Source organism: Bos indicus, chromosome 2, assembly GCF_029378745.1.
Source record: "Bos indicus isolate NIAB-ARS_2022 breed Sahiwal x Tharparkar chromosome 2, NIAB-ARS_B.indTharparkar_mat_pri_1.0, whole genome shotgun sequence".
In the NCBI taxonomy this organism is placed as follows: domain Eukaryota; kingdom Metazoa; phylum Chordata; class Mammalia; order Artiodactyla; family Bovidae; genus Bos; species Bos indicus.
In genome coordinates this window covers 87,767,255-87,782,817 of record NC_091761.1, presented here as the reverse complement: position 1 = coordinate 87,782,817, position 15,563 = coordinate 87,767,255, and the positions used below count along the sequence as shown (strand labels likewise).

General features: G+C 37.6%; 1 protein-coding gene across 2 annotated transcripts in view; it reads left to right on the top strand.

Moving 5' to 3' along the window:
• The window catches only part of SATB2 (SATB homeobox 2), a 201,401-nt gene extending 188,328 nt beyond the window's left edge, over positions 1-13,073 (top strand). For both annotated transcript variants that reach the window (XM_019974518.2, XM_070769811.1), the window contains one exon: positions 9,930-13,073. In XM_019974518.2, coding sequence (XP_019830077.2) covers positions 9,930-10,391 — 462 coding nt within the window. In that variant the 3' untranslated portion in view covers positions 10,392-13,073. The remainder of the gene's footprint in view (positions 1-9,929) is intronic.
• The last annotated feature ends 2,490 nt before the right edge of the window (positions 13,074-15,563 follow it).

Below are 15,563 nucleotides of genomic sequence, written 5' to 3'. Positions count from 1 at the left end.
ATATTTCCATGTCAGACTTCCTACCATTTTGCTTGTTTGTATTGATTTCTCTTGACATGGTCTTCTTTTATTGAGCACTACTCTTTTTTTTTTTTTTTTTAGTTCTTATTCTCTCTCTTCCCCCTTCCTCCCCTCCCCAAATCCCCTTCAATAGCTGTATGTGCTAAGAGCAATTGTAAAAGGAGACCAACTTAAATTAAACCTGCCTGGAGTCAAAATGTAATCTAACACCTGTAGTCTGCAATTTGTCATCACTTCATGGATACTGTTTTTTTTTTTTTTTTTAATAACAGATTTCCTGAGTTTTGACCTTAGGATACTGTATAATCCAAAAAAAAAAAAAAAAGGCAACAAAACTAAACCATAGTTTTTAATAAGTCTTATAATGTTAGAATGTGAAATTACAACCATAAGAAACAACTCAAGTAACACCATTTGAAGTTAGAAATAGTGCTGAGTTGTACATCTAGGCAGATCTGTTTTGCCTGTGAAAATGTCTCTGAATGATAAAGTCAGGAGGCAAAGCATAATGCTGTGTACTTTCTCCTACACTTGTTCTCTAATACCTTCCTAGGTGACTGAATTCAGGTCAGGATGTTTTTAACTCTAAGATCCATTTTGAGTTTTCTAGTAAATGGTTTAGTTTTCATTAGGGCTAAGACACAGCTATATATTCAGTATGATTTATGTGGTATAGAGTTTTCAAACTTTTAAGTATTGGGATCTCCTTTCACTATTCCTATTAAGGACTCCAATAATGTGCATATCAATACTTATCATATTAGAAATTAGTTCTGAGAAAACTTAAATGTTTATTTTTTTGAAAATAACTATAAATAATATGTGTATAAATGATATATTTTAATGAAGATCACTGTATCCTCCCCCCAAAAATATAAGAAGAGTCACATTGTTTTAAATATATTTTTGCAAATATTTTTAACGTCTGACTTAATGGAAGGCCTCTGGATTATCATAATTACTTCTGTATTCATTCTGATACAACGTGTAGCTTATAGTTTGGTTGAAGTAATTGAAGAAAAGCAAGCCTCACACAGACATGTAATTAGAAAAGGAAGGCATATTTTAATAGCCTTTCCAGGAAATTATGATTTTCTTTTTTGATACAAAACTCTACAAGTGGTCATTTCTTAAAGGTTAGTTGCAGAGTGGAATCTAAAATGATATCAGTGAACTTTCTTTTTTTTTACATTATAATTCATTTGTCTGCCTTTTACTTTGAATAAGTATTTTACCTATTCATAATTTTATAATATCAATATTTATAAAATATTGATGCAGTGAGTTATGCAGATCTTCTAAATATTGACACATTTCATTGTATGACATATTTTTAAAAAATTCTTGAATAATCACCAGTATCACCAGGGAGGTATTTAAGTATAGGGGAACTAAGTTTTTAGTGGAAACTACAAGTTTTCCAACTTTTTTATTTTTGCTGGGAAGGTAAAATTTAATCATTGGCAACAAATTGTACAGATTTTTTTTTTTTTAATCAACAGGCTTACTTCATTTTTAAGAGAATGTCTGCCACAAACCTAAGTCTGAAAACTATAGTATGCCTGTTGGTTGTTATTTCAAATAAAAATGATATTTATTTCATTACAAAGGTGCTAGTTCAGCTCTCAACTCACACAGTTGCACAAATGCTCTTTGCTCAGACAGTAAAGAATCTGCCTGCAATGCAAGACACCCAGGTTCTATCCATGGGTTGGGAAGATCCCCTGGAGAAGGGAATGGCTATGTACCCCAGTATTTTTGTCTGGAGAATTCCATGAACAGAGGAGCCTGGCAGACTACAGTCCATGGGGTTGCAAAGAGTTGGACATTACTGAGTGACTTTCATTTCACTTCTTTCTCATGAGAACCATTTTACTTAGGTATGTCACAGAAGTGTGTTATCTCTCTTAATCCTTATAAAACTGCAAGGAAGATTTTATAGATTAATAAACACTGTGGTTCTGAGAAAGTAACTTGTTCAGAGTTGCACAGCTAGTAAGCAGATGTGCTTTTTAGGATGAAGACTGGATGCAAAACCAGAACTTGGTAACCTCACAACTCCTGCTAACAACTTTTATATAAAAGCAACCTTAAGGATTATGCAGTGCCCTGGAGCTGATTTTAACACACACACACACACAAAATGGTAAAGACAAACAAATTGTTAGGTATAAGTTCCTGTAATGAGTAATGGTTTCTTTACTTTAAAGCATAGTTTTGCTAAAGATGAATAATAGCAAGAAAAAGTAAGTTGCACAGAACAAAAATAGTAACTGGCCTGCAATTAAAGGAAGAGAGAATATGGATTAATCTAGTACAGCAGAAGAAAGATGCACTGAGCACTTAGGTGTGCCAATGTGTAGCTCACAGTCCAACAGATGATAGAGACGTATGATAGTTACATTAATTATTAATTACTAATGCTAAATTCTCCCCCATTGAGTTTTGAGCCAAAATTAAAAGTCTTAGATGCTGATTTTGGAAAAAAAAGGGAAAATTTGAAATTTAAGACAAATATCTCAGTTATATTTTTTATATATAGTATACTTTAAAAATAGCAGCACTGACTCATTCATTTAACAAATTCTAATTGAGTTATGCATGAGGGCTTTCCAGTTGTTCTAACCAGTTTTTCTTATTGCCTGTTAAGTATACTTTCTCAGAATTTTTAGTAGAAGAATGCTTTCCTTCTTTGGATAAACTATTTTACCTTCTGTTATTTTTGTCAACATTCTGTTATTTTAAATGAGGTAAAATTAAACAAGTAAAAAGAATTCTGTTATTGACTCAAATGCAGTTAGAAGTCATCTCCTATTGATGTTCACCACCATGGACAACATGAAGCTCTGGCGACACTCTCACTCCTGCGGGTGAGGCTTGTCAGAGAGAGAGGGATGCGGCCATCTGGGAGCCCATTTTAACCCATTACCTATTACCCCACTAGATCAACCACCCTCTATAGTCACCTCCTTAATAATTTCTCATTTTCTCTATATAAAAAAGACCACAAAGTCTTGGCATATTATAAGTAATCCAGTTCACCCCATAATGATACAGTGAATTATATACTTTCCTAAACTTAATCATTCAGGATCTCACTTCCTTCCCTGCAGGCAAAAGCCATTATATTTTACACATGGCTCCCAGCTGGTTTTCATTGAGGCCTTCAAAATCTATTTGAACACTGAGCAGTTTAAGAAGAGCTGCTTTATCTTTCTTAGTCAGTCTTTGTCATGGTACCATTTTGTCCTTGTGTTTTTAAAATTTTCCATCTCTAAGGCAGAAAAACAACATATATCCTTATTGCGCTTTGTTACTGGGCAAGGAGGTGTTGGGCTTTATTTTGAAGTTGATATCTCTTTTGAATATATCCGCAGCCTTTCTTTCTTCATTGCTGTGTTCCTGTTCATTTATATATATGTATGTCGTATTTCAGCCCAAAGAGATTTCAGTGAATAAATAAGAACACACTTATTAAACTTTTACATTTCTATTTGATTATATTCTACTCATAACTTATTCATCAACACTTGACTGTTAGAGATAGGACTCCTTATTAGAAAGCTTTGTAGACTGCTAGGTCCAGTTATTATAGACACTCCAAAAAAATGAATTCCTTTTTTTACTTTTTTAACCCAAGGTCTATGGTTTTAAACATAATTTCTTTTAGACATGATAAACACTTCTGATGAGAAGGCAGTCATCAGTTAAATGTAAATTAACCATTCTTTTGAGGATAGCAGTGCCAATGCATCCTTCTGATTGTTTTGATGATAGTATTGCTATTTGTGATACTGTATTGAAAGTCCAGTTATATATGTGAGCTTTTCCGTACTATATATATATATATGCAGGAATATTTCTCTTCTCTCTAGTGATAGTGGTAGTTTCAAGTCCTACTGTGTTTTGGGGTAGATCAGATGATATGATTATAGATCACAGTAAGGGTTTCCCTCACCCTGATAGTAGAATGCCAAGGCCCCGCTGCTCCGGCTCTGGCCCTGACCACCCCTCACTTGTCATTTCTGTCTAGTGGAGGGCTGTCTGATGCCATGCCCTATGATGGCAATGACAATGCTGCTGTTGGAAATGTGCAATATCTGTGCTGTCCAGTGTGGTGTTGTACAGTGTGGATATCCAGCACTGGAAATAAGGCTCGTGTGCCTGAGAGAGCTAAGTGTTTTTTCTTCTTTCAGTTTTAATGAATTTAGATGTCAGTAGCTGTGTGTGGCTAGTAAGCTGCTGTACTGGGTGGCACAGATTTAACTTGCTGCCTCCCTCGATGTTCTTCAAATGCACTGAGTGTACTTCTTCCTCCTAGCGTGTTCATTTGCTATTTTCCTCTGTCTGGGATGCCCATCTTCATGGCTAGGTCCTCACTTCCTGCAGGCTTCTGCTCAAATGCCACCTCCTTAGGGAGCCTTCCTTGAATCACTGAATCTAAAATAACGTCATCTCCCCCCAGTTCTTCTCCATATGCTGTGCTCTATTTTTGCTGATAGTGTTTATTACTGCCTGATATCTTATTTACAGTCTCTCTCTTCTACTCTGGAGCCTTTGCTCGGTTTTCCCATGCGATCTTGCTCATAGAAGACGGGAGAACAGCATGTTTACAGACATGGGATTTAAAATCAGATATGTTTTAGATTCCCAGTCCTGCTAATTAGAATCTATGAGACCTCTCATAAATTACCTATACTCTCTGAATCCCAGTTTTCTCATCATGAATGGAGTAAAAATACCTAGTCTAGGATTATTGTGAAAATAAAATGCATTTATAGATTTAGGCCAATGTTTAGGTTCATAATAACTTTACATTAATGCCACCATCTATTATTAATATTATTATTATTATTGAAGCTGCCTAGATATTTCACTGCTATGAACCCTCATCATTATATTTAAAAAATAACAATAGAAGATACAAAAAAAGAAATAGAAGAAGACTTTCAAATAAACCTTTTAAAACTCTTTTTGTAGAAATTATCAGAAATGAATTGCTGACCAGATTAAGCTCAATTGTGATGGAGAAAAATCCAAACCAAAATGAACTGGGATGAATTGTCAGGCTTCAGTTTGCAAAGGTCATGAGGAAAGGGATGGATAGCTATCTTTACAGAATGATATATTCTGTTATTTGGGAAAATCATGTGAAGAGAGATGATGGACTTTAGGAGTACAAAGGTCAGCTTCTGAGCCCATTTTTAAAAAGGGGAAAAAGGATGAGGCTGGAAAATGTGCAGACTTGGGCAGATTTATGTAACTATCTGGGTAGCTGCTCTATCATACTTACCTTTTAAAAAATATATCAGAAAACAATCATCTGGGTTTGGAAAGAACTTGTTAGGAAAGAGCATATCTCTGTTTAGTTGGCAGGGCATTCTCTGTCTTGGTTGAAATAATTGTAAATTTTGTGGTTTCAAAAAGTCAATCAGCCAGAAATATATACCTGCATTGTCAGATGATCTGAGGAACAGGATGGTGTGTAGTCCATCCAGCAGGAATCAGTGACACAGCCTCAGGCTAGAGTTACTCAGGGTGCTGGCTGGGGACAGGAACCAAACTTGAGTCATTCTAGTTAACACACAAGGAATTTCAAATATCTCTGAAAAGTTCAGACAGACAAACCAAAATTTAGTCAAGTGGGAGTTCAGAAATCAGTCCTATGAAGAGGTGACTTGATCCTACGGTTTAGAGGGAGGATTTGGGAAGAGAGTTTGGCCTGCCATCTCCGTCTTTTGGCTCTCCTCTACTTTTGTGCAGAGTATTCACACCATTGGAAGAAGTGCTGCACGACCGTAGGAACTCCCTGATTGTCATAGTAATGAGCTACTACAAGTGGCTGGTGAGGAAATGTAGGCAGTGCTTTTGCTAAAAATTATCTACAGACAATAAGCAACTCTCTGCCTGGAGTAATCAGAACATTTCAGGAGACTAAAGATAGTTGAGACTTGGGGACTCTTTTTGTCTCAGATACTATGCACATTGTACTCTTTCCTGTCTGGTCAAAGATGCTAGAAATATCATTTAACCTTCATGCAAATACTGTTATGCCTTCCAACTCAATATAGAGTATTGAACTAACCCAGGATCTCTCACTTTGTAGATCATTTCTATTGCTATTATTTCTCTGAAAAAGATCTTCCTCTCCTATGAGGGCAGTGACATTGTCATTGTTCCTTGGAAACCTACTTTCTTAGACTGACTGCTCCCTATGTTTAAAGTTTCCAACTTTGAGGGTGCTCTTGAAATGCTCCATGTTTCCAGGTTGTTATTGATTCAAGTAGCACCTTCACAAGGAACTGTGAGGACTAAATGAGTTAATCCATGTAAAGTTCTTAGAAATGCCTGGCACAGAGTAAGCGTTCAGTTAGTGGTAGCTACTATGATCATTGTTTTCCCATTCCATCTGTGGCTTCTCTCTATTCGTGCGTTACTACTGCTAGGTTCAAAGTTAGAAGGGGAGGGAAAATAGGCCAATTGGTGGGACCTCAGGAGAAGAACAAACCCTATCATGCAGAAAGATTAGAGTAACTTCAAAGAATAGTTTTGGAAAATCTCTTTAAATCTAACCAATGCACAATGGAAAACCCCTAAAGAACCAATCTAATTATTTAATTAAATGGAACCGTTATGCTGACTTTTACTACAGAAGGCAAGCATAATTTAGAAAATGGGGCATTTTAATTCTCTTTTGTTTTCCAATTAACGCAATTGCTCTAAAAGGAGGTCCTGTGCTTGAGTGTACATGTTCTATGAGTACATATTCCCTGCGTAATTTCAGTCTCTCTCTTATTCTTTCATATCCAAAAAAAAAAAAAAAAAACCCCAACCAAACAAAAAACCCTCACCTGTTGACATGGAGGTTTATTTATTACAGTGCTCAGGCTACCCAGATTACAACCTTGGAGCAAATATCTTCCTGCTGTCAAAGCTGCCCTGAACACGCAGGCCCACCACGCAGCTTTCCTCTCCCTGTGGCTATAATTAGGACATTGAAGTAATGGAGCTCTCACTTTTTTGCTGATGCCAGCTCACCACAGCAGACCACATGAGTTTACTTTTAGTTGAAAGTGGTAAAGAAAATGCCAAGAACATTCATTTTAATTGGTCAACATTATATGGGCCTTTAGTGCCACCGTTTTATGGTCCTCTGTTTTAGATTTCTTTCTGCCACCGGCCATCAACTATTATGATGGGTGTTCTTATGTGCATTTGATTATCCTTTTATTGTTATTTGTTTATGAATGATTAAAAATTTCATCCTCTTTTTTTTTTACCCAAGTAACAATTTCATCTGCCCTAATAGCTATTAAATTCTATAGAAAAGACTGATGTTTTCACATCATTGAAAAATTAGTTTTTCATCAAATAGTCCCTGAGACTAGGAGAGATGGCAGAGATTTTTTTCTTAAATGCTTGCTCTGATGCTGGTATTTTGTAGCCTAAAAAATGGGTCATTAGGGTAATGTGTGGGGAGGGTGGCGGTGGTGGTAGCAGTGATACTCTAGTGTAACTAGACATGTTGCTTATGCATTGATTGGACTGAGTTCACTTGAACTCTGGAAAATGTTTAATTTGTTACTCTAACATGGAAAAGGCCATGTAAAATAGGAGAGAATGGTAAAAGAGAAACATGTGTTTTTGAAAAAGTGAACTCACTATTCTTAAAGGTCTTGGGGCGGGGGGTGATCCAGGAAGTTAGACACTGATCTGAGTGGAGGAAATACAGTGTTTGCCTTTGACATTGATAGAATACTTGTCATGGGGACCTTCATGATAGCTTTTTAATTACATAGCACTGCGCACAGAGTCAGACATGACTAAAGCGACTTAGCAGCAGCAGCAGCAGCAGCTGCTTATGTTGCAAGATGTGAAGATTAGTCAGATTGAAGAAGATCATAAGTAAATATTAAAATGGGAAACTATTTCATGCAGAGAGGATGTTGTAAAAGCAGTTACGAAGATCAAGAATAAGTTTGCCCAACTGGTGTCAAATGTGGCTTCCCTGATGGCTCAGCCGTAAAGAATCTGCCTGCAACGCAGGAGACACAGGAGAGGTGGTTTGATCTCTGGGTTGGGAAGATCCCTTGGAGGAGGAAATGGCAACCCACTCCAATATTCTTGCGTGGACAATCCCATGGACAGAGGAGCCTGCCAGGCAATAGTCCAAAGGGTCACAAAGAGTCAGGCACTACTGAGTGACTGACCACAGCTAGTGTCAAATGACAAAACTAATGCAATGTAGTGATGAGTTTGATACCCTTTATTCAAGGGAGACAGCCCATGGATGGGGCTACAGTTCCTCACAAGCAGTGGAGCAGCGTTCTGGAGGGATTTGGGGCATCATTTTAGAGCAGTGGAAGTGGCAACACAGAAGACAGGACATGATTGGTGGGGATTGCATGTCTGACTTTATTTAGATCAAAGAACAAGGAAGTAAGTATAGAGCCCAGAGCTGACGTTGCATTCGGGGATGGGCCGAATGGATACTGTGATTCTGGTCAAGCAGAGCATTTACAGCCAGCCACATGAAAGTTCAGTCTGCTGATGTGGCACCAGGCAGGAGTGGCTCCAACTTGGGTCTAGAAATTTTTTTTTTAAATACTAGTTTTGTGTTATTTTTGAGTGGGGAATAGGTAGAAATGAAAGAGAAATTTAAATTAATTACAACTAGAAAGCCTTGACATGAAGGATAACAACAACAACAACAAAAAAGGAAGTGAGCTGCAAAACAAAGGGTGACTAGTTTGTTCTCTAGCCTCAGTGGTGGACTAGTGGCTAGGATTCTTGGTTTTCACCCAGGCTAACCAGGTGCAGTTCCTGGGCAGGAAAGCAAGGTCTCCCTTCAAGACACCAGGCGTTGCTGTCTCCTTGATATTAGTGATATTGAGAAGGTCCATTTACGAGTATAAAGTAGTCATCTAAAGTTCATAATTTAATAAAAAGCTGTAAGTTTATATATATATATATATATATTAAAAAACCATTATTGTTTAAGGATTAAGATCAAGGTTAAAAGAAAATAAATTTAAGTTGTTCCTAATGGAGTATTAATTTTCTGACTCAAATACTATTCCTGTGTTACACTTCAAGAATAATTTATGAGGCTGATATAATAATGACATCATTTATTGGATGTTTGGTCTAAGCCAGAGGTGAACAAACTCTGGCCCATGAACCAAATACAAGCTACCTCTTGTTTTTATAAATAAAGTTTATGGCAACATAGCCATGCTCATTTGTGTATGTTCACATTATAAAGATAGAATTGAAACATCGCAACAGAGATGGTGAGGCCCTGCTAAGGCTAAAATATTTCCTACCTGGCCCTTTGCTGAAAAAGTTTGTCAATCTCTGGTTTAAGGCAGGCACTGTTCTTTACATGCAATATGTCATTTAATCCTTACAATATCCCTAGGAAGCTAGTGTCTTATCCTTTTTTCATATATGATGAAATTGAGGCTTAAAGATGTTTAGTGTCTTGCACAGAGACACCCAGCTATGTGAAAGAATCGGGACGTGAATTCATGTGATCTCATTTGCAGAGCCTCCACTTTTCCTCTGGGTCCAGTTTTTTGTCCTTGGGCTCCAGAGAGGTGGCACATCATACTTGTTAACAGCAAGACCCTGGAGCCAGACCCTTTGAATTTGAATAACCTTGGGCAACATGTGACTTAACTTCTTTGTGCCTCAGAATGGAAACATTACTATTATTAACCTCTTGTTTTGTAGATGAGATTCTTAATCTCCAGAAATTCAGTTAAGTTTTCAGAAGACCTGAACTTACAATGACTATGCATTACTAAAATGCTAAGCAGACAACATGTATTTCAGAAGAATGATGGCTTTTGAAAGGTGAAATAGTGAATCAAATGTTATTATTATTATTTTTTTTTAATTATCAGGTCCTTCACAGACAGCAGTCTCAGCCAGCCAAGGAGAGCTCTCCTCCCAGAGAAGAAGCACCCCCACCACCTCCTCCGACCGAAGACAGTTGTGCCAAAAAGCCTCGGTCTCGTACAAAGATCTCTTTGGAAGCCCTTGGTATCCTCCAAAGCTTCATTCATGATGTGGGCCTCTACCCTGATCAGGAAGCTATCCATACTCTTTCTGCTCAGCTGGATCTCCCCAAACACACCATCATCAAGTTCTTCCAGAACCAGCGGTACCACGTGAAACATCATGGGAAGCTCAAGGAACACCTGGGCTCGGCAGTAGATGTGGCCGAGTATAAGGACGAGGAGCTGCTGACGGAGTCAGAAGAGAATGACAGTGAGGAAGGCTCGGAGGAGATGTACAAAGTGGAGGCTGAGGAGGAGAATGCGGAGAAAAGTAAGGCCGCACCCGCTGAAATTGACCAGAGATAATGTGAACTCCAATCAGGCAAAGCAATACACCGGTCCAAGGACTTTCTGTTTTAGTTTCTCTGAAAACTTTTTTTTTTTGCCTTATTTTATTTTTGTCTTTTTTGGTCTTTTTGTTCTCCTTCCTTTTTTTTTTTTTTGACATTTCTTTGTTGCACAGGATACACCTGTAGACTGAATAAGTTCAGTATTTCCGAATCAGACATCGCCTTGGCAAAGACACTAAAGTGTTATGCTTTACAATGGACTGGATCGTAGTCATTATAATCACAGGAGACTCTGCCTTCATTATCCTTGCACTTATGGAAGAGACACCAGGCAAGTTCCCAGATGAAAAGACCTATGAAATAAATGAAGGAAGCTACAAGTGTGTGTGTATATGTATATGTATATATCTATATATTTACATATATATATTAAATTGCATGGGACAGAGAACTTTACAATCCGAAAGAATAGACTGTGAAATGAGTTCTTAAAGAAGAGACTTGTTTATGTATTAAAAAAAAAACAAACCACTTCACAGTGAGTCGCTTTGGCTTTTTGATAAACTGCGGCCTGCTCTCAGGGTGGGGTGACTTATTTTTGAATTCCTATTTATTTTCTGTGTTTGTCCCTGATTTTTTTTTTTTTTTTTAATTCTATGGCTTCCTATCTGGCAGCTTGATGGGTAATTTTTGAGGTATGTATTTAACTAAATAAATCAACACTGCCAAAAAAAGTAAAAGAAAGAAAGAAGAATAAAGTGGAAAAAAAATCAGGGCACCTTAAAATGATACCAGTCACATTAATCTTAAAGACACAATGCACACTTAAATGACTCGATGTGTTCCGTTACTCAACTTGTTGTTACTGTAGTGAACAGGTGCATTTCTGTGGAATTCCAAACGAGTGAAGCTGAAATTCAGTGCAGAGAAAACTCGTTTATTAGTGCAGCCTCGATAAAATGACATTTTGACATCAGACAAATGGAATTCACAGTATGAGCCACATTTTATTGTGAAATTTATTTACCTGCTCGTGGCTTCAGATCTTAAAATTAATAAGCCTGCTCATTTTAACTTGTTTATTGTTGCTGTTTTCTTTTACTTTTCTTTTTTTTTTTTAAATAGAAAATAGTTCAATGTAATGTTAAGTTAGAAAAGAAGTTGCTGCCCAGGTAAAGGGGCTCCTTCTCAAATAAATCCCCGTCCCTCCAGCTCCCAAGAGATGTTTCTCATTTTTGTTTCACTTTGGGCGTCTTCTTCTTCGTATACATTCCATCCACTTAACCAGACATTTTTAGTCCTTGCTCTCATGCACCTCATCCCTTCCCTGCTATGGGAGCAGCCCTAACGAAAACCTGTTTTTAAATCATTGTGCAGCTCCAAGCAATAGAGTAAGCAAAGCAATTTCAGTGGAATCGCCTACTTGTCATAAACTGAAACATTTTCCCAGTCACCTACATAGCAGTTACCTTACGTAAAGCAGAACTAATGCCGACTGGCTGTTTAAGGGAATGAGCATTAAAGCTGCAATCTACTATAGTTCTCCCACCGCCTTTAGCTTCCCATCAGAAACCATTACTTCCCACTGCTACTTCTAGTCATTGCAAGAGGAGACCTCACCTTCAGGACTGGCCAATCGAACCTAACCCATTCAAGGTGGCCATCAAACAGTCCCACACAGTTGGATTTTTTTTAAGAGTTGTGCTCTCATGCAACCTTGTCAAAGACCTCATGCAATATCACTTTGAAAGTTATTTTCTGTTTACTACACAAACATTGTAATATAACTGTTAATACTATTTATATATTTGAAAGGTATAAAAGGTCGGAGTTAAAAAAAAAACCTCTATTTGTAGATATTAACTCAGAACTTACGATATACAGGGAGAAGACATGTTGCAATACAAGCTAATTCTAGCTGCTCAGTAACCTCTGGAGTTTTTAAAGGGACATTTTCCTGTACTTTTTCAAATAATGATGTTTAAAAAATGATCTTGACACGAGCGTTATATACCTTTGCAAAAGGATGGTGGTTTGCAGTCAAGCCTGGGCCCATCCTTCCTATTTCTGTAGTATGCTGCAGCTTTAATCAGAAAGTCCGTGGTTGCTGCTTCCTGATCTCCGAGTTACTCTTTTCCAAATTGTCTTCTTACACTGTTGCTGAAGGTCACTCTGTACACGTAATGGAAACTGATTTTGCCAAGCTCTTACAAGGTGGTTCATCTCTCGATGGCATCCGCATTTGGTATCTTTTACACTTCAACCAAAAATTTATTAGGTATTTTTCAATGCTAAGTCTTGCCTTTTATTTTTTAATTTCACTGCCAAGTTTGCAGTGGTTCTAAGTGAATCTGTGGGCATTTTAGCCTGTGGTCTTGCCAGATCTTTGCGAATTACAATGCATATATGTCTATTTATTCAGTATCTGTCATATAATATCTATTTGGAAGAAGAAACTTTCTCTTGTAGTGCCTCTTGACAAAGCACAATTTCCTGCCCCACCCCTTTTTTTTTTGTGAAATGAAAAAACAAATTGTGTTTTATTGCGGTATCAACAATGTGAATAAGGATTAACATATTGTAAATGTTCTTTTTTCCATGTAAATCAACTATCTTTGTTATCACTAAGTGATAATTAATTTTTAACTTATGTGCATTGTTAGGCTGTTAGAATTTTTTGGTTGTTAAAATAAAACGCATTCAAAAAATATGACTTTGTTTGTCAAGTGTTTTATTGGGCATTGCCTTCTTTCCCACTGAAGTTTTCATGTGGGATGAGACCTGGTGAGTGTGAGGAAGCTCCATTCCCTTATTTACAGGACAGCTGTACCTGCAATGACAGATGTTCGAGTCCTACCAAGGCAAGAATTTAATCGTACCTATAAAATGCATGTGCGTCTCTGTGTGTTTGTAAATGTATGCACGCTCACATCCTGAAGTTGGCAGCTGGGGGAGTCATTTGCCTAAACATTTTGTGGTATACAAACAAAACTCAGTGCATAAAGATATATTTATGGGCTTGCTTCTTTATTTTTCTAGTGAATATTTTCTGTTTATAATTAAAAACCCACAAATGACTGCATGTCAGGAAACTTTTGGAGCACATATGTCCATGGTTAATGGACATAATAAATGTCTTTTATATTTAGAGCTGGGTACCATAATGTGAGCATAGAGGAATGCTGGAAGGATTGATGTATCTGAGAAATGTGTGAAAATGATTTTTTAGAAAGTGCTCACAATGGAAAAAATTGCTCAAAAGACCAAAGTTAATAAGGAAGGAGCAAGTGCTTAGCATTAGAACTGACAAAGAGAAAGTCAATTAAAAAGTGATTATTTTTCTTTTGATACTGTAAATTGTTTTTCCTGTCTTTTTTTCCTTTCTTTATTTCTTTCTTTTTGTCTTTGGCACATGGTTGACATACAGATGTAATTTTTCTTTCCTTTTTTCCTCGATTTCACTTTCCTTTTTTCCCATGATTCTTGACAGCCATGTAGCTCAAAACTGTGTAGATAAGTTTTGAGGACAGTTTGTGGAAACTGGGGGTTTACGGAAAGGCAGACAGCCCCATACTATAGAGCACTAAAGATTTTAAAGAAAAATTAGAGGTTCAATAGAGGATGAAAATGTCTATGCAAATGTACATGAATTCTGCCTTTGGGACGAAGACATGGAAGTAAAGCATGTGTGAGATAATCTGCCTTTTAGCACAAATACTTTCCACCTTCATGAAGTTGTATTTTCGGGGGTCATACTTCATCCAGAGTGACAAACTGAAAGCTGGGAGGCTCTGTCCAAGGATGGGTTGGCTTTTGTCTTTTAGAGGGGGTCTGTGCTAGCAACTTTTATCTCCAAAAGTACCAAGTCAGAGGTTTCCTGACTATATGTTAAGTCATGTCATCTCAGAGCTATCACTTTATGGGTTGAGTTTTTTTTTTCCGCCTTAGAGAAGATATTTTCCTTTGCACTGTTATTTCCCTTTCTGCAAAGGTTTAAATAAAGATTTAAAAGTCCTCACATTTTTTCTAAAGGGCAAGCATGGCATCATCACAGTAAACATTTATTAAACATACACTCTAAACCAGATAACTTGCTAATAACTGAGGGGACAAGGAAAACTGTATAATTTAATGCTCTCCCCTCAAAGAGCTTGTAACTTAATGGAAATGTATATCAATCCATAAAAAGTGAAGTTGTCATCCAATGGTTGTCCTCAGACAGATGTGTATTTGTTTAGTGAGTGGTACAAGCATGTGCTATAATTTAGAGAATAAGATTTATCATTAGTTGTGAGCTAGAATGGCCTTAGGATTGGCTGCATATCATTTTTAAAATTACAAAGTAGTAACGGGAGAAGTAACAAATATTGTTTCTTACATAAAAGAAATTGCTGGGATAATCTGACTTCACAATTTGTCAGGGACTCAAACTCCTTTCAGTTCAACTTCTCCCGATGTTCCCGTGTTCCCTTTTCCTTATGGTCCAGGATGATTGCTAGAGCCTTGCCATCACACCCACCTTTCAGACATCAGGATGGAAGAAGGACTAAAGAATGGCATACTCCCTTTCTTTTGTGGGATGTTTTCAAGTCCTATGCTTAAATACAAGGCAGAGTGGTAAATGTTCCTAGCTGTTCTATTAATTCCAGACAGAAGGGGAGAGTGGATATTTGGTGAGCAACTCACAGCCTCTGCCAGTTCAGTTCAGTTCAGTTGCTCAGTCGTGTCCGACTCTTTGCAACCCCATGAATCGAAGCACGCCAGGCTCCCTGTCCATCACCAGCTCCCGGAGTTCACTCAAACTCATGTCCATCGAGTCGGTGATGCCATCTAGCCATCTCATCCTCTGTCATCCCCTGCTCCTCCTGCCCGCAATCCCTCCCAGCATCAAGGTCTTTTCCAATGAGTCAACTCTTCGCATGAGGTGGCCAAAGTATTGGAGTTTCAGCTTTAGCATCAGTCCTTCCAAAGAAATCCAAGGACTGATCTCCTTTAGGATGGACTGGTTGGACCTCCTTGCAGTCCAAGGGACTCTCAAGAGTCTTCAAAACCACAGTTCAAAAGCATCAATTCTTTGGCACTCAGCTTTCTTCACAGTCCAACTCTCACATCCATACATGACCACTGGAAGAACCATAACCTTGACTAGACAGACCTTTGTTGACAAAGTAAATATCTCTGCTTTTTA